At 41.3% G+C, this 19,841-nt stretch overlaps 1 protein-coding gene across 2 annotated transcripts in view; it reads right to left on the minus strand.

Annotated features, from left to right (window-relative positions):
- The window catches only part of HDDC2 (HD domain containing 2), a 74,786-nt gene extending 55,854 nt beyond the window's left edge, over nt 1–18,932 (minus strand). Inside the window, exons 1-6 of one of the 2 annotated variants that reach the window (XM_073337218.2) lie at nt 18,538–18,932; nt 15,333–15,454; nt 10,741–10,843; nt 8,747–8,815; nt 4,650–4,788; nt 2,960–3,040 (exon numbers count right to left, since the gene is read on the minus strand). In XM_073337218.2, coding sequence (XP_073193319.1) covers nt 2,960–3,040; nt 4,650–4,788; nt 8,747–8,815; nt 10,741–10,843; nt 15,333–15,454; nt 18,538–18,609 — 586 coding nt within the window. In that variant the 5' untranslated portion in view covers nt 18,610–18,932. Of the gene's footprint in view, nt 1–221; nt 3,041–4,649; nt 4,789–8,746; nt 8,816–10,740; nt 10,844–15,332; nt 15,455–18,537 lie in introns of those variants that run through there. The other variant, XM_073337219.2, reaches the window with a different exon arrangement.
- Nucleotides 18,933–19,841: the final 909 nt, after the last annotated feature.

Here is a 19,841-nt window from a genome sequence, read left to right on the forward strand (position 1 = left end):
CTAGTTTGTGTAAATGAGTTTTTAAAATGTGTGTCTGCCTTGTGTGTTTTTATTAGCAAGATGCCCCTTGTAATAGTTTTGTTCTAATAAGATGTTACAATGGAAATACAAAAAAAAAAGTTGCAGACAGATGGTTTGGGCCAGCCACACAGTTTATAATATCTATCTGAAATGGGTTTATTTTTCCCCCATCATCGATAGTTAGAAACATATAAACCTGATAATAAAATTCATGCTTTATTATAGCCATTTCAAATAGGACTGTACCTGCTACCTGCACAGTGTGCAAGAGTTCTAGAATGGCATTTTTATACCCAAAAATTTTGTGGATTTTCAACAGCATATTTAAAAACATCTCCCCAGCCTCTTTTCCTAACTATTAACAAAGAGTGGTAGCCAACTGAGACATCCCTATGGTATTGTCTACCCCAAGCATTCCAGAAATTAAAAGCAAAAAATAACCCACCAGATTTAAAAAAATGAAATTCTTTAAATCCATTTGGATTTAATTATTTTACTTCCTCATTTTTCAACTTCAGGATTCACATGTTCAAGCCTTCCCCTCCAACTATGAGTGCTTGAAATCAGATTCTGGTGTATTCTCATGACTCTAGGGTCTGGACTGTAAGAGAGAGTCACAAGATTTGCAGTGCAACAGTAAGTAGAAGACAGGGTCACATTGCTGTAGGCCTTCAGGCTGGAGTTAAGTTCGTTCTTCTAATTCAGTGTATTTATGACAGTAATACATCTTTGGGAAAGAAGGAAAAAATACCCCTAGCTTCCTAATTATTGTTAGGAACTGTTACAAAGGTAGACTCCTCTTTTGCTAGACTCTGAGATATCTGTGGCTGGAATCAGAATTCCTTCAGACTTACCCTGGATAGTTAGTTAGGCTACATTTGGGGTGGGGGAGGGAGGGATTGTTGCTGCTGATTGGCTACAAAGTGTGCACCCACCTTATCTAGTCTTAAAACTTCCTATTGTTTTCATTGGTTCCTCTCCAAACCCGCTTGTTTGTTTCATCCACTTACATCTTTTCTTTTAGACAGCAAGCTCTTTGGCAGAAGGAACTGCTGCCATTCACTAGTAAAATAGGCTCCAACCTGGTGGAGCCCCCTAGGCACTCCCACACTAGAAATGATTAATCAAGTTAAACTCATCAAAAATATTTAGCATGATGAATGTATTTGGCCTAAAAATTTTCCATGCACAGTCTCAGACCAAAGTTTTGAGGGCTTCAGAAACTGAGCAAAGCCACAGGAGAAGGCAGAGTACACTTTGCCAGCTCTGTTAAAAAAAAAAAAAATTCTTGAATAGGCCACAGCCAAAAAAAAGTCATATGGGGCCTTATCCCCCCGTATAGTGGTTCTGATTATGCTGGCCTCACTAAGTGCACACCAAAGATAGAAGCGTGCATGGACCAACCTATTATATGTACACCTATACCATCCCCAGCACTGGCCAGAAGGCTCAAGGAATACATCCAGTCAAAATTCACAACCCTTTCAGTAGACTGTGCAGGGGCACCAGTCAACCTTACGTGTTTTGTGGCTGTTAACTTTTTCTTAACTTACTCTCAGCAGAATGGGTACCACTGAATATATAACAAAGTGACTGTATTGCAGCCGTACCATGCTAAACAAGGAAATTATGACTTTGTTTCTAAGATAACAAGTAGTGGTTATTAAGAATGTTTTGTACAATAGCACCAAACAGTTATATAGCCTAAATTGGCCTATACCCTTACATTAGCTACATACTATAATCCTCTTCTCTAATGCTGAAGTATTATAGGATAGAGTAAACTTTGGCTTAAGTAGGTAGAAAAGTTGTCAGGGTCAGGACATATGATCATTTTACCATAGGAACAAGTAGGGAGTTATTCTCACAGACCAGTACTGGAATATCCCAAGGGAATAGGACAAGACATATGATTGCTCTATGCTAGTACAAACCCAGGTGGTGCCATCATGCCCTTTGGTATCTGGAATGCATGTGGCCAGAGCTAAGGGGTACACCATGGTACTGGAAAAACAAGGTAGAAAGCAGCTTGGTTAAATCTAGTTTTAGATGACCTTTTTACTTGTAAATAATGTATAAAAAGATAGCATTTGGAGTGTAACTTTGGGAGCACACGTGTAAGGTAAATGTAACAATGCCACATAAGATGGCTTCTTGGAGACTGGTATCATGTGGAACCTTTTTCCATAAACCGGACTAACACTGGTTATTTGATCTCTTGAGGATACAGTAGAACCTCCAAGTTACGGACACCTTGGGAATAAAGGGTGTTCATAGCTCTGGCTCCAGCAGTTCACACTCCAGGCCAGGTTCCAGAGGCAGCGTCTTGTCCAGGCCAGCTTGTCCCCCTCCCGACTGGGGGTGGGGAGGAAAGGATGCTGGTGAAAGCAGCATAGACCCCAATGTTGCTTCTGCTCCAGCTGCCTTGGGCTGGCAGCAGGGGCTCACAGCTTTGCCTGCACATCTCAACTCCTACCTGGGAGTAGGTGCCCCACACATAGGGGTGGGGACAGGCAGCCCAGATGTGCCTACCTTTAAGATGCAATATGGGCACAGTACCATATTTGCCTTTTTTTTTTGGTCTCAAGTGGTGTCTGGTTGACCAGTCAGTCCATAACTCTGGTGTTCTACTGTATTTCATGATGAACCAAAACTGAATCAAGCAATTGACTAAACAGGTTGCATCAAATTAAAAAAAAGATACAGGATGCCAAACATAAAGATAAAAAAAAGATACAGGATGTATAAATAGGGCTATGATATCAAATGTAAAATTTATCCTATTTTGCTTATCTAGATTTTTCCATAGATTCCAAGCAATTAATGGAAAGAAAAAAAACTGTAAAAAACTTAGTGATGCTGTAGCAGCAAAACACTAGAAGGAGTAAAATAAATTTTAGTTACAGAAGTTTTAAAATGCCTCAAGAGGGTGGCTCACTTGTTGTAGCAGCTATTTTTGCATTTCTTTCCATATTAATGGACGACACAAGTTGGACTACTTCTGGGTGATTAAATTTTCCTGTAAAACGAAAGAAGAGAAACAATTCATTATCATGCTTTTCCCTTTACGTAACAGATTATACTGTTTCTCCAGGCACAAACTATTATATCACAAAAGAAACAATTAGTACATATGTTCTCCCTTTAATTGTGAACACTATCTATGATGTTTCAGGAATAACTATAGAAGAGCAACTGTTCAACAGTTCATCCAAGTATTTCCCCAGAGTATGTCCTGTTCCATACACTATTTGGAGGGAGGAAGAGTCTGAATATGAAAAATTCATGCTATGGACCCTGATTCAGATCGTATTTAAACTTAAGGCTCATGTTTACATCTCCCTGCAGTCAATGGGCATTCGTTCCATCTTATCCTTTGGATTTGGAACTCGTGCTACTGGACAAGCGTGTCCAGTTCTGGTGCTCACGGTTCAAGAAGATAAACTGGAGAGAGTTGAGAGAAAAACCGCAACAACAATTAACGGATTGGAAAACATGCCTTACAGTGAGAGGCTCAATCTGTTTAGTTTAACAAAGAGAAGGTTAAGGGGTCACTTGGTCATCTGTAAGTACCGATATAGGGAGCAAATGGTATAACAAGATGCAATGGTTAGAAGTTTAAACTAGATCAAGTCAGACTAGAAATAAAGCATAATTTACGAACACCGAGGGTAATCAATCACTGGAACAATTACCAGGGGTAATATTACCCTTCTTGCCCTAGAACCTATGAATCGTGATGGCATAAGTACATGATTTCTTTTCTGAACTGGAGCTATAATGACATGTAAAAGTGTAAAACAGGCATGTTTCATGGTATGTTATGCAGGCCAGTTGCCAAGAAAACTCATTGCATACAGACTTTCTGAAGCTTCCCTGGCAGGAGAAAAAATTAAATCTTTGGGTAAAGGCTTGGCAGCAAAAGCTTAAATTAAAATTTGTCTGATGATTGGGCAGAATATTTGATTATAAGAATCTATTTCATTTCTGGAAAGAGAAACACCAGATCAAACTGCAGGTTCACTGAAATAGGTGGTGAGGGGTAGCATCTCCAGTTTCACAATATTGAGTTTGGAAGTAGGAACACTAGTAAGATCACAGCTAGGGATATAGTTACCACTTACACTTTCAAATATTTCATTCTGATGTTCCCCTTCTATATACTGATCCAATGGGAGTCTTTCCACTGACACTATATAGTGCCGTTTCTTTTATTCTTGTGTTCTTATTTTTCAAGACAAGTTGAGTTCTCTCTCTTTTTGAACACAGCCCTTCATTACTGTTAAACTCTGTATATAAAATTATCTATTTTCCCTTATCTTGCAGAGATTAAGTAAAATGAACAATAGTAAATACTATAGAAGGGAACCAAACACAATACAAGCACATCTGAAGCAACCTGTTCACTAGGCTCGATTCTCATTTATATTAAGACTATTTCACACGCTCTTACAATGTAAAGAGCCTTTAAATGTGTCAATGTAGTTTATCCCCACTTTCAGGCCTCTTTACACTGACAGCAATGTAAAGGAGACTCAGACACCTATCTGCCACTTTAAATCCAAGAATCAGGCCCCACTGGTATTCAGACACTCCTCTCTCTTGTTTACAAAAATCAGATTTCATACCTGAAGTTGAATCATAAAAGTCCTGCAGTCTTCCAGGCATTTTTTCCAACTCTTCATACTCAGATGCTTGGAGTATCATCTCACACTGATCCAGCTCTTTTACAAATCTGGCTTCTGCTGTAGTCTGGTGTTCATATTCCTGAACAGATGTGCAATTAGAGAGATTTGATTTGCTATGCTGGAACACACAGTGCCAGAACTAAAAGCCTTTCTTAGACTTAGCATTTCTTCATCTGTATCACAGATATTCAAGAGTACAGTAGACCTCATGTCTTTTTAAGGCTCTGATTCAGCAAAACATTTCAGCACATGCTTAAGTTCCATGAGACTTTACACTTGTTTATGTGCTTTACTAAGTAGGGATATTATTATTCACATGCTGAAATGCTTTGCTGAATCTGAGCTCATATAAAGAAACCCCAAAATTTACAGATTCATTAAAAATCCTTGGGATGCAGGTTTCAGAGAGCTTCTGGAACGTTGAGAAAGTAATTCCATGCCTCCTCCACTTTCAGATCCTCGACTTCTTTAGTCCAGTCCACTTCCCTAACTAGTTCCCTTAATTTTTTGAAGTTTGCCCTTTTGAAATCAGGGACCCTAGTTGCAGACCTATTTTTGTTTATCCTTCCATTTAGTTTAAATTGAATTAGCTCAGGATCACTTAGACCAATATTATCCCCCACAACTAGTTCTCTACGAGGTTGAATCTAAAATGACATCACCTCTTGTTGGTTCAGTGATTATCTGGTGAAAAAATCTGTCAGTTATCACATGCAGGACAATATGGGCCCTACCATTATTAGTAGCACTTGCCCTCCAATCTATTGCTGGGAAATAAAGTCTCCTATAATTATAAAACTTCCAGTAGTATTTATTTAATTAAAACATTAGAGATCTCTATCCATATCCAAATCACATCTTGAGGGTCTGTAACATATCCAAAGCACTATCCTAGGGGAGCCTTTGGCAGCCTTCTTCCCCAGTGATTTTGACCCAAACAGACCCTTTTATCTATTCCATCACTTCTAATTTTTTTACAGTCTACCTCATCATTACACTCCACCACCTTTACTTCTGTCTTTCCTGGACAGCAAATACTCTTCAATAACTGTACTCCAGTCATTACTACTATTTCATCAGGTTTCTGTTATCCCTGTAATATCTGGGTCCACTTCCTGCACCAGTGGTTCTAGGTCCTCCATTTTGTTATCCAGCTCCTTGTATTTGTCACTGTTCTCAAAAGGTATTTTTTAAACCTGTCATTCCTTCTTGATCATTTTAGCTTATTCTCTCTCTTCCTATTTTTTTCCTTTTAAGTCCTTTGATTTACTTGCTATTTCCGCCCCCTCTCAATTGCGTGCAACAACTCCCACTGATTTTGATGAGAGCTGTGCACAAGTGAAAGCAGAATTTCACCTACTGACCAGAGAATAGGTGCCTATTTTGGCAGAGCCTTGAAACAAACAAAGAGGAAAGTGGGCTACTGTTGGAACTCTCAGCCCTTAAAATAGAACTTCTAGTTCCCATGATTTGGGAAGCATGAACACTGATTAATATACATCATTTCCTGCCTCTAACAAGATAATAGTAGAGCTGTCATGCCTAATGGCAAGATCCTAATTTGTAATTCCAGCACAGTTGTGTTCAGATAATGAACTTGTCATGCTTACCTGGATGTGTGACATATTGCTAAAAATCTGCACATTTATTATGTTCTTTGCTGTAGGTTCCAAATTCGGGGATCTGGATTTTGACGGCAGTGAAATACTAGTGTAAGAATCAATTTGAATTCAAATTACATTTTGAAATTTCAATTAAGCTTTAATTATTAGTTGATTTGAAGTCTTCATTTTAACATTTTTTTCAAAAGATTTTTTGAAGTCTAGGGCTTTTCTTCAATTTACATTTTAATTTAAAATGCTGTTCAACACTGCCTCTTATTTTCGTGAATCTGTTTAATCCTATTATTTTCATATTCTGCATTTTATCCATTCTGTTTGTCAGTAAAGTTCACATTTTTGTTTGGCAACGTCATAAATGATAACTTTATCATGGTCGGTAAAGAGGGAAGTAACTCAGTGTGCTAATGTCCTCATTTGCCTCCAGTGAGTTACGTTCACATCTTAAATTAGGTTACAAAGTGAAAACAGCTTTGGTGGTCTCTTTCTGGTACCCCTTTCTTCACACTTCAAAACCATCCACCCGGTTGGCACAAATGGAAACAAGCGACGGTCGGTTCAAGGACCAAACTAATGAGGATGTCACAAGTCAGGTACCAACCGTACTGTCAGAGCTGTGGGAGGATCTTCCACAGACCCTGTCCACCCTACCCCCAGCTCAAACCTGTGCTAATTCGTTCTCACTTTCCATAGGGAACATTGAAGTCCATGGTATTGCCTTTGTGTAATTGAGAGTAGCTTTTTGATTGAATATTTCAGAGATTTTTTTTTTTTTTTTTAAATAGAACTAGCTGCTTAACAGCAGTGAAGGCTAGGGTTTGTGTATATTTTCAGTGTGATACACTGACACGCCTATGCAAGAAACCTCATGCTGATTAAGTTACCCTGAAGGTAGAAACAAAAATAAATAATACAACTAACAATATGAACTAAAAAGTGTGCATATGAGAAATGATATTTAATGAGAAAGGTAAAAAGCTAATGTGTGCTGTAGTTAGGTTAGGTGGGGATGGGGAATCAGCTCCTGTACAAGTCGGGACAGGAGCCCAAGGCAAAAAAAAAGATGCGAGAAATCCCATGGTATAGTTTAACTCTTTCTGTAATGGCTTCCTGCCTCTCTGCTAGAGGAGCTTTCCAGTGAAAAAGGCTAAAGGAAAGGGCTAATTTTATGAATACTAACTACAGTTTTCCCAGATTCACTATTTTAACTTTGGAATGTAACTTTAAAAATCCAGTTCTGCTGTCACTTAAACCAACACAACTCAATTAAAGTCAATGGAGATATAACTGCGGGCAGAATTTGTCTTCAAATATCTGGAAACCTATTTAAATACAATCCAAGTGGAACAGGTAAGAATGTCAGTATTAAATGCAGCCTCAGGTTACAGAGGTCAAGGCTTCACAGCTACCTGCTTACAATAAAATACACAAAAGCAGAAAATTGGTGAGGGAAAGTTACTATATAACGGAAACATATGTTGGCGGAAATATATCATTATTATTTTTATTTTTTTTAAAACACAAATTTTTGGAGAAAGCAGCCTAATGTTTCCTGACTTGCAGATAATACAAGATCTTAGCCAAATAGCAAGAGGTCTCTTTGCAAGATCACAATATCCTAGCAGATCACCTCTGTATGTATAACAGATTCTCTAGTACAGTGGTTCCCAAACTTGTTCCGCCGCTTGTGCAGGGAAAGCCCCTGGCAGGCCGAGGGACGTACTGGCTGCTGCTTCCAGCGGCTCCCATTGGCCTGCAGTAGCAAACTGCAGCCACTGGGTGCTGCGATTGGCCGAAGCTGCGGACACCGCAGGTAAACAAACGGGCCCGGCTTGCCAGGGGCTTTCCCTCCACAAGCGGCGGAACAAGTCTGGGAACAACTGCTCTAGCATAAAGATAAGATATTTTCAGGTCAACATGATCATTTTTCAATTTAATCCATAATTTTAATTTAATTCAAATATCACCTATTATTTCACTGTATTACTTCCCAATTCATATTTTCATTTAGTTGAAATTCTCATTTAAGACACTGTCAAAGATAAAACCATAGTCCTTTTCAAGATTATGTTGCTTATGGAACAGCACTGTCTGACCAGGTAAATATACATACTGGGACAAATCCCACCCTCAGTTATGTAAATCAATCCCTCAAATGCAGTGGGGCTACACAGGTATAAGAGCACAATTTGGGTCATTATACTGAATTATTTTGTTTTCTTTATGAAAAAGAGTTCAGAAAGTTGCTGCCATATAAACATACCCCCAAAGAAAAATTCCAAACCCATCTTGCTCTAAAGGTTTTAGAATAAAGATTATGAACTTCAGTAGGCACCAAATACCATGAATATAAGACAATCTGTTGGTCCTGTTGCAAGCAATAATGTGGAATAAATGCATCAAGTGATGTATACTTACTTCCCAAAGTTCATAGATTTCTTTTCTCAGATCTTCTGATAGCAGCTGTGTCAAATGTTTCATAGCTGCCTGAAAGACAGACTCCTGCTTTCATTTGACCATTATCTGAATATAATATCTTTCCCTTTGTTTTCCAGAAAACAATTTGTCCACCACCACCTTTGCATAAACACTGAATCATCTCTCGCTCCACAGCTGCACACGTACAGTACTAACTCCGCTGATGGAACAATAAAAGCAATGGGTACAAAATAATTTCTGCACACCAGACCTGCTCAATAAATTGTAGAGGACTAGCCCCAAGCAGCAGAAAATAATCTAAAGCACCATCCAATAACTGACTCCAGTAATCTAGAAATGACCTCTGAGCAAAATGAACAAACTCAGATGCTAGAGCACTGACCCCAGTTACCAGATACAGTTTAACACTGTTTTGATGCAATACCAAATTATTGGTATGAACAGCGGAATCCTCTTTGCATGTTGTTCCAACTAATCAATTTCATTCGAGTCCTACTCTGTTTCCCCAGTAATACTTAGGTCCTAATTGAAAACAAACAACCATAAAAGAAAGACCAAGTTTTATGCCAATATACAGTTACGTTGAAACTTGCCACTCAAGGTGTTATTTTATACAAAGATAGCACTTCAGAAGTATAACTATTTAGGGCTCAATCCTGCTCCCAAAGAAATCAATGACAAGACTCCTATTTGCTTTAATGGGACCAGGATGAGCAACAGGCACCTAGGGCCAGATTTTTATCGGTATTTGGTGTTCTAAAGATGCAGACAGCTTCCTAGGCCTTTTTGAAACTTCCATTAGGCACCTACCTGCCTCTTTAAGCACCTAAATGGCATTAAGAAGTCTGGCCCTTAGTGGAGAAACATTCCCAGCAGGCATTAGGGAAACCATTTTTTTTTTTTTTTTTAAAAAGCACACTCCAAACAGGTACACAGTAGAACAGAACAGTCAATGTTACAGTGAATAAAGATAGCATTTAAAGAACTCTGAACAGCCGTTTAATCTTTTAAGTCCAATCTTCTTTTCACCAGGAACATATTGCTAGAATTTTTTTTAAAAATCTAAGCATAAGAGTGGCAGAGAATTCACTGTAAGACTGTTTTTCTTTTAGACTCTTTAAACAACTTATTTGTCCATTGGAAAAGATTATCAAGTAAGGTGGTGCCCTCTAGCTGTAATTGTAGGAAAACTTTTCTTTTAGCTTTAAATAACACAGAGAGCCAGAACTGACAAAACTGTGATTAATGGATATGTTTGTGGCCATTATTAAAGTCAAAGATTATGTACTCAGACAGTTGCATTTGTTTGTCAGGCTCACTGATTACCTGCCACACAGGGGTACGATAAGAATAATCAGGTAAAGTGTGTATGATACTTTGGAAGTGTCTAGTGCAAGGGTTCTCAAACTGGGGGTTGTGACCCTCAGGGGATCACAAGGCAGTTACATGGGGGTCATGAGCTGTCAGCTCTGAGGGGCTGACAGCCCCGATCCCCCATTACATTAAATTACCCCCACCTCATTTTTAATTTATAAGGGGCAGTCACACTCAGAGGCTTGCTATGTGAAAGGGGTCACCAATACAAAAAGTTTGAAAACCACTGGTCTAGTGCCATGTGTCAAGTATTAACTATCTGTCCCTCTCTCTTCTGATCTGTACCTCTGCTCCCCAGAAAATAAGCATGGACATACACGAGCAACTTCACTAACATCTCAGACTACTGAAAATCCACTCAATTCATTTGGCAGGTGCCTAATGTTTGGGTTCTTTCAAAAAACTTCCTTTTTATTATCTTGCACTTTGTGGTGTTACTTAGACAAGTCAAATTAGCAGGCGTTTGTAGTGCTACTCCTTGGCATACATGCACAAATACATGTTCTGTATTTTGTTGTTTTGAGGGTCTCCCTAATAACTAGTTGTTCACCTCTACAAATAAAATGCAAAGCCTTTACAAAGTTCTACAGAGTACCAACCTCCTCTCGCTGATGTTTCTCCTCTTTGGAGATGTTATCTGCAGGTGCTATATCTCCAACAATGCATTCAGCCATATCATGAACCAGAGCTAGTCGTACACATCTGATAAGGAGAGAAACACTGCATGATCAGCCAATAAACTTTATAGTTACACTTTGTTTATTAATAAGCAGTATTGATAAACTCTCCCTTCTCCCTTGTATTTAATAGATCGGTATTAGTGAAATAATTTTCTATCCCATAGTATATTTGAATCCCAGTTGCTAGTTACTGTTATGTATGAAAAGATATTTGGATAGATATCCAAAACCAAAAAGCCTTGGGTTTTTTTTGTTTTTGTTTTTTTGGGGGGGAGGAGGGAGGAAGAAAGCAAAAGATACTAAGTGACAACAGTGTAGTTACCTAGCAGATCATTTACCAACTCCTACCACATAAAAGCTAAGGACATTATACACTACTCAGATGATAACAATGTTTGCATTTACTAAGTATAAAGATATATGGAGCCCTGACAAATTCAAAATGCCACCTGATAAAATACACATATATTATGTAGCTAAGTTAGCAACTCATGGTCGTGGCACAGCCCAGCTTTCTTTAACAGAGTGCAGTAAAAAGCATTAAAAGCAATCAGCAAGGTAAGTGCAAGTTGCAAGACTAGAACACAGATCTAGGGAACGCACTAGGGCTCACAGGCTTCCAGCCAAGTCAGTGAACCTCTCTGTGCCGTAGCAACCTCATCCAAAAAAATCTGGCTGTCAATGATGCTTTGTGCTCTGACCCTATCCTGTAGATCTCAAAGCACTTTACAATGGTGGGTAAGTATTACTAGTCTGATTTTTCAGTTGGCTTCAAGTTCATTCATTCCTCTGGCACAATGAAATAAGGGTGAAGCTTGTTCCTGCAGGAGACAGAGCTTCTCAGGGTCCAACCAAAGACTGCGGAATGAACTCCCCCAGAATCTAAGAATGATCACAAACCTCACCACCTTCCAGTCTACATGCAAGGCACATTTTTTCCCCACTTTGCCTTCTCTAGCATATACCTATAGTGGCAAGGGGTGGAGGAAGAGGAGGGGGAAAAATGTATATTTTATTTTTAAAAAACTCCAAAACAAAACACTCCACAGCACGGTCTTCCCCCCAGGGAAAGAATGAGAAGAAAAACGTGACCGATGTTAGTAACGTTGCTTAATGCACTGAGATACTACTGTGATGATCATGCTAATAGAACAGGGCAATTATCAAGTGCATCCAGTCCCAGCTTCTGGGAGTCAGAGGTTTAGGGAGACCCAGAGCATTGAGTTGCATCCCTGATGATCTTGGCTAAAAGCCATTGATGGACCTATCCTCCAGGAACTTATCTAATTCTTTGTTGAACCTAGTTATACTTTTGGCATTCAAAACATTCCCTGGCAATAAGTTCCACAGGCTGAGTGTGAGTTGTGCAAAGAAGTACTTTTTTATGTTTGTTTTAAATCTGCTGCGTATTAATTTCATTGGATGACCCCCCCTGGTTCTTGCGTTATGTGAAGGAGTAAATAAACCTTCTTTATTCACTTTCTCCACACTATTCATGGTTTTATAGACCACTATCACTCCCCTCTCCCCCTTAGTCATTTCTTTTGCCTGGTACTGAAATTAGGCTTACCAGCTTGTAATTACCAGCCAGGATCACCTCTGGAACCTTTTTTAATAATCAGTATGTATTTTAGGTATCCTCCAGTCATGTGGTACAGAGGCTGATTTAAGTGATGGGTTACATACCACAGTTAGTGATTCTGCAATTTCATATTGGGCTTTCTTCAGAACTCTTGGGTGAATATCATCTGGACCTGGTGACTTATTACAGTTTAATTTATGAATTTGTTCCAAAACCTCTTCTACTGACACCTCAATCTGGGACAGTCCTCAGACTTACCACCTAAAAAGAATGGCTCAGGAATGGCAATCTCCCTCACATCCTCTGCAGTGAAGATGAATGCAAAGAATTCATTTAGCTTCTCCCCAATGGCCTTGTCTTCCCTGAGTGCTCCTTTAGTACCCTCAATCATCCAGTGGCCCCACTGATTAAGTGCATCAAAAGCAGGAAGTCTGCCAGTCAAAAAAATGTTGCTAATAGTTTTTGTATCCTTAGCTAGTTGCTCTTCATATTTGTTTTGGCCCACCTAATTATACTTTTACACTTGACTTGCCAGAGTTTATGCTCCTTTTTATTTTCCTCAGTAGGATTTGACTTCCAGTTCTTAAAAGGTGTCTTTTGGTCTCACCACCTCTTTTACTCTTGTTGTTTCGCCATGGTTTTGGGGTTTTTTTGGCCTCTTGCTTTTTTGGGGCCTGGGAGGGGCAGGAGAAGAGAGGCGGGAAAATACATTTAGTTTGAGCCTCTATTATAGAATTTTTTAAAAGTTTCTATGCAGCTTGCAGGCATTTCACTCTTGTGACTGTTCCTTTAAATTACCATTTAAGTAGCTTCCTCATTTTTGTGTAGTTCCCCTTTTAGAAGTTAAATGCTACTGTGGTGGGTTTCTTTGGTACATCTCCCCTTCCCACCTCCCCACCCTAGAGTTGTTAAATTTAATTACATTATGGTCACTATTACTGCACATCTTGGACCAGATCCTATGCTCCACCTAGAACTAAATCAAGAATTGCCTCTCACCTTTTGGATTCTAGCACTAGCTGCTCCAAGAAGCAGTCATTATTTGTGTCTAGAAATTTCACCTGTGCATCCCACCCTGAGGTGACGACATGTTCCCAATCAATATGGGGATAGTTGAAATCCCCCATTATTGTCGCATTTTCTGTTTTTGTAGCCTCTCTAATCTCCCTGAGCATTTCACAATCACTATTACTACCCTGGTCAGGTGGTCAGTACAGCAGAACCTATAGTTACGAACACCTCAGGAATGGAGGTTGTTCATAACTCTGAACAAAACGTGGTTGTTCTTTCAAAAGTTTACAACTGAACACTGACTTAATACAACTTTGAAGCTTTACTTCAGAGGAAAAATGCTGCTTCCCTCCCCCCCCTTTTTTTTGTAGTTTATGTTTAACACAGTACTGTACTGTATCTGGGGTGGGGGGGGGGGTTCTGTTCTCTGCTGCTGCCTGATTGCATATTTCTGGTTCCCAATGAGGTGTGTGGTTGACTGGTCAGTTCATAACTCTGAAGTTCTACTGTAGTATATTCCCACTGCTATACTCTAATTATTCAAGCATGGAATGTCTATCCATAGAGATTCTATGGTACAGTTTGATTTACCCTTTTTTTTTTTTAAACTATATTTGACTCTATGCTTTCTTTCACATACAGTGCCACTCTCCCACCAGCACGACCTACTCTGCCATTCCTATATATTTTCTACCCTGGTATTACCACATCCTATTCCAGCAAGTTTCTGTGATGCCTATTATATCCATATCCTCATTTAATACCAGGCGCTCAGGTTCACCCATCTTACTATTTAGACTTCTAGAATTTGTATACAAGCACTTATAAAATTTGTCAATATTTAGTTGTCTGCCTCCATGTGATGTAATTGAATGGGACTTTTCCCTTTGTTTCTCTTCAGTTCCTATCTGTATTTTGTCAACTACTATCCTCTCCTCTTCACTAGGATGTGGAGTGTCCCCGTTAACAGAGTGTCTCCTAAGGGATGCCTCTGTCCACACGGTGTGTTCTTCTGCATCTGTCAGCTCTCCCCCAGCCCGTAAGAGAAAATCAAGAATCTGTTCCACCTCTGCCACAAACTGGCTATGGAACTTCTGCCATGTCATTCAACTCTCTGGGCCTGATTCTACAGTGCCTTGCACCTCAAAGTTATTGACACCTGTGCAAAGCAAGTCTAAAATGCTACTATTATGATGCTATTGTTTTAGAACCTTTTCAATCTCACTTCTCACTGATGTCAATAACTTCACAACAAATAAGGCAGTAGACAATCAGGCCCTGTGTTTCTGAGTTATGAAAGTAGCCATGCATGTTCTCTGCTAGGCCAATGGACCATTGTAGTGGACAGTGCAGGAGTCAGTGTCAGTAACATGATTTAAAGTGGTTTATACTTCCTGAAGCTTCATTAGAAAAGATGAGTTCCAAGTTATAGAAGTCTATTATCATCACTTCAGGAAGGTGACAAAGCAAATATGATACTGTACCATTCTTGACAGGTGATACAATGCTAATTATGTTTTCCTTTATACGCTAAATTAATTAAATTTTTTTTATTTCTCTCAAGTGTTAATAGAATCTCTATCAAAAGCTACATAAAATATGGATTTTGCTTCACCATGCACTTCAAACTCCTCTTTGAACGGGATTCTTCAGCCTTCTTATGTACATCTCTTGAGAGAAATCAAGCTGGAAGCTATTCTGTTTTAGCAGCCTGTCCAAGCCTCCACTTTTAGCTAATAAAACAATTCCTCAGTCCTCAACTCCAGAAGGCACATAGCAACTTGTGAAAGAATGGAAAAAAATATCAATTTTGATTCCCCCTACATATTCTAAAACTCCTTGCCAGGGTGTGATGAATATTTAGTTCTCAGTTCCCAAATCTCGAGACAGGCCTGATCATCACCATCAGTATTCTTACCTGTCTTTATTAAGTTGTTTATCTTCAGTTACCAAAGCCATGACTGCCATCCTGTACATATGATCCGATACACTCTCTGGTTTCTCTACATTCCTGTACACCCAGCCTGTTCGTGGTACTCTCTGCTTGGAGAAAGTTTTAACAATAATATAAAACATTTGAATAAATGTTCTGAAGAATTTAGCTTAAGAGATACCAATGGAAATTTGTTCCATTAAGGGTAACCATTTCCTTCTCATGCATAAATGAAGCCTCAATTTAATTGGGGATTGGTCCTGCTTTTGAGCAGGGGGTTGGACTAGATGACCTCCTGAGGTCCCTTCCAACCCTGATATTCTATGATTCTATGATTCAAGGTTAGTGAAAAAATAAATATTACAAAGCCAGAGTTAGTTTGAAAGTACAGATGATTGATCCTGTGACAAGAGTCTATTGCAATATACTACAGTCATAGCACACACCACCAGAAAATCTGTCCTTTTCAGCTTTCAGAGACCATTTCAGCTTGATTGCCCACACGCATTCAGTATAAATAAATAATATTCAGCATTTAAATAGCACTATACTTCTTCAAAGCATTGGTCACACATTAACTACTGTAATTAATCTTTATCTCTGCAATGTAGGTGTAATTTGTATTATCCCCATTTTACAGAGGTGGAAATTGATACTAGGGACAGTTAAAGTACTTGCTCAGAGGAACTAGAATTAGATGCAAGAGCTTCTGAGGTAAGCCCCAGGCTCAGTCAATGACATTTTTTGGATCAGCCTTCCATCCCTCAGCTGTCTGCCAACCTGCACCACTGGCAGTGTTTCTACTTCAAACGGTTTCTGCCAGGACCACTCTGTTCTCCACTGGGAGCAAAAATCTTTGGCTTTGGCTAAAAACATTAAAACAGGGACTAAAGAATTTTTCAATTGTTCTCATATCTTAACACAACCATGGTAGTTAAAGCCAAGTCCAGAGAAACGTGTGTGTGTAGCCATCTATAGGGACTTGAATCAAGGCTGTAGTCCTATAACCCCCTGAGGTATCACAAGACCAGTGGTACAGGCAACACAAATGAGTCAAGGAAACACAGGAGCAGCATATGCTTCAGGCAGGCTCAAGCAGGTAAACTCCTGCAGGAACAGAAGGTGAGCTGCTGCACTCAGCCTTCGCTGGAAGCTAACAAACTAACTTACAAAATAAGATACAGCAGCAGTGGGGTTCTCTAGCAGAATTTTCTCTAACAGATCACAGACTGAGTTAAGTTTCAGAGTAGCAGCGTCTTAGTCTCTATTCACAAAAAGAAAAGGAGGACTTGTTGCACCTTAGAGACTAACAAATTTATTTGAGCATAAGCTTTCATGAGCTACAGCTCACTTCATCGGATGCATTCAATGGAAAATACAGTGGGGAGATTTATATATACAGAGAACATGAAACAATGGTTGTTACCATACACACTGTAACGAGAGTGATCAGGTAAGGTGAGCTATTACCAGTGGGGGGGGGGGGTACGGGGGGTACCTTTTGTAGTGATAATCAAGGTGGGCCATTTCCAGCAGTTGACAAGAACGTCTGAGGAAAAGTGGGGAGTGGAAGGGGGGGGATAAACATGGGGAAATAGTTTTACTTTGTGTAATGACCCATCCACTCCCAGTCTCTATTCAAGCCTAAGTTAATTGTATCCAGTTTGCAAATTAATTCCAATTCAGCAGTCTCTCGTTGGAGTCTGTTTCTGAAGTTTTTTTGTCAAAGTATTGCCACTTATAGGTCTGTAATTGAGTGACCAGAGAGATTAAAGTGTTCTCCAACTGGTTTTTGAATGTTATAATTCTTGACGTCTGATTTGTGTCCATTTATTCTTTTACGTAGAGACTGTCCAGTTTGACCAATGTACATGGCAGAGGGGCATTGCTGGCACATATCACATTGGTAGATGTGCAGGTGAACGAGCCTCTGATATTGTGGCTGATGTGATTAGGCCCTATAATGGTGTCCCCTGCATAGATATGTTCCTGGGTTAGTGGTTCTCGTGTGTGGTTGCTTGTGAGTATTTGCTAACAGAACGCCACTAGCCATCACCTTCAGACCCCAACTAAAACCTCTCCAATGCATCATCAAGGATCTACAACCTATCCTGAAGGACGACCCATCACTCTCACAGATCTTGGGAGACAGGCCAGTCCTTGCTTACAGACAGCCCCCAACCTGAAGCAAATAATCACCGGCAACCACACACCACACAACAGAACCACTAACCCAGGAACCTATCCTTGCAAAAAAGCCTGTTGCCAACTGTGCCCACATATCTATTCAGGGGACACCATCACAGGGCCTAATCACATCAGCCACACTATCAGAGGCTCGTTCACCTGCACATCTACCAATGTGATATATGCCATCATGTGCCAGCAATGCCCCTCTGTCTCCCCCTCCCCCCCCCCTTGCTGGTAATAGCTCACCTTACCTGATCACTCTCATTACAGTGTGTATGGTAACACCCATTGTTTCATGTTCTCTGTGTATATAAATCCCCCCACTGTATTTTCCACTGAATGCATCCAATGAAGTGAGCTGTAACTCAGGAAAGCTTCTGCTCAAATAAATTTGTTAGTCTCTAAGGTGCCACAAGTCCTCCTTTTCTTTTTAGGCTGAGTTAAGTTTTTTATCCAGAGACTTGCACTGACATTTAGCTCCAGGGCTCTAGAGAAGACCCACCTACTGACGTTTAAAATGGGAGTCGATGGAGGAAGCGATGTGGACTCAAGTGTGATCCTGCAGCAAGGGGTCTATTAACTGACAAGGAAAGCAGGCACCAGGGTTTGGTAAACTGAGCACAAGGCTGGGAACCCAGAGCTCCCGATTTCTAGCCTCAGCTCTGCCCCCCACTCGCTTCTGGGGCTTTTGGCCCAGTCAGTTCCGCGCCCCCCTGGCGGGCAGCTCCGGAGCCCGGCCCCCGGCCCCGGCTTTGCTACAAGGGGGTGACAGCCCGCACCGCGCACACTGACTCCAGCGGGCACCTGGCGCGGCAGCGAGTCACGCAGCCAGTACCTGGCGGGCTGGGTTTGGTTTTCATCCCGCGCCCGGGTGGGTGGGCGGCTGGCTGAGCTAAACCTCGCCCCCGACCGGCCCCTTCCCGGCCCTTGGGCTTCCCGCCCCGTGGCCAGGGCCTGTCCTTGGCTCTTCACGGCCTCCCGTCGCCCTCAGCCCCATCACCTTGAGCTGCCCCACCAGCCTCAGGAACTGCAGCAGGCTCCCGGCGGCGCCGCCCAGCGGGGCCGCGGCCATGGGGCTGCCGGCGGAGCGGGCCGAGAAAGAAGCAGCGGGGCTCGCGGAGGCCGCCTCCCGGGGGCTGCTGCTGCTGCCGGGACCCGCCTCCCCGCGCTGCACAGCGGGGACCGAGCCCCGCCCCTGCCGCTTTGTTCCGGGCGAGCTGAAGCACCCGCCGGCGCCTTCTCCGCGCTCCCGCTGAAGGGCGCTTGGCCCAGCCGCCTCCTGCGGCGGGACCTTGCTGCCTTGAGTACCGAGGAGGGGAGCCCAGCAATGGCCGAGACGCGCCAAGCGCTCGTGCAGGGATGGGGCGGGCCGGTGAGCCTCCGGGCTCGCTCTCCCGGCCCTGAGAAGTGGCTGAGCACGTTTTGCCGGATCTGCCGGGAAAGCGAACAGCAAGGGGGGGAGGTTGTAGCCCTGACCAAAGCAGAACGTTGCAGAAAAGCTGCCAGGGTGTAATAACGGAGCGTTATCATGCAGCTCGGAGCAGTGGCGAATGGACTAAACTAAACCAAAGTGAACTGTCTCCAGAATGTAAGATTTCCTGAGCTACAGCTCACTTCATCGGATGCATTCAGTGGAATCCACTGAATGCATCCGATGAAGTGAGCTGTAGCTCACGAAATCTCATGCTCAAATAAATTGGTTAGTCTCTAAGGTGCCACAAGTCCTTTTCTTTTTGCGGATACAGACTAACACAGCTGCTACTCTGAAACCTGTCTCCAGAATACAATCCCTAGAAACCTGGGTAATAAGAGTCAGGCCAGATGACTGAAGAGAAAATGGTCAATCGGCTAGAAGCCATAGTCAGACCAGATCCTCATCTCTCACTGCAGAATGTCCAAGGATGGAGAACTGGGGACATACTTCTTACTTTGGCTGTGGTGTGAGGCCTGTGGAGAATGCTGCTTTGGAAATACTGTACAGTTTTGCCTTGGAAGTTTCAGCACCCTCTCTCTTGCTCATGGTTAATTAGTGAGTTAATTGCAACTAACTAGCTACTAATTACTTAGTGTGTGTTTGCTCTTAAAAAAAAGCTACAACATGAAGAAGCAGAGTAGACAAAAAAGGGCTGAGAAAATTAATTACATACATTGTTTTAATTTAATCAACCCCACCAGGCATTAATAGACAGAAATGCAGAGGTAGGGCTTAATTCATCTTTGTGCCAGTGAGGGTAATTACTGCATTGTTTCTTTAAGCCAGTCAGGATGCCCAGGCATTAAAATATTTAGGATTCTATGCATGTC

This window comes from Lepidochelys kempii, chromosome 3 (assembly GCF_965140285.1).
Source record: "Lepidochelys kempii isolate rLepKem1 chromosome 3, rLepKem1.hap1, whole genome shotgun sequence".
Lineage (NCBI taxonomy): Eukaryota > Metazoa > Chordata > Testudines > Cheloniidae > Lepidochelys > Lepidochelys kempii.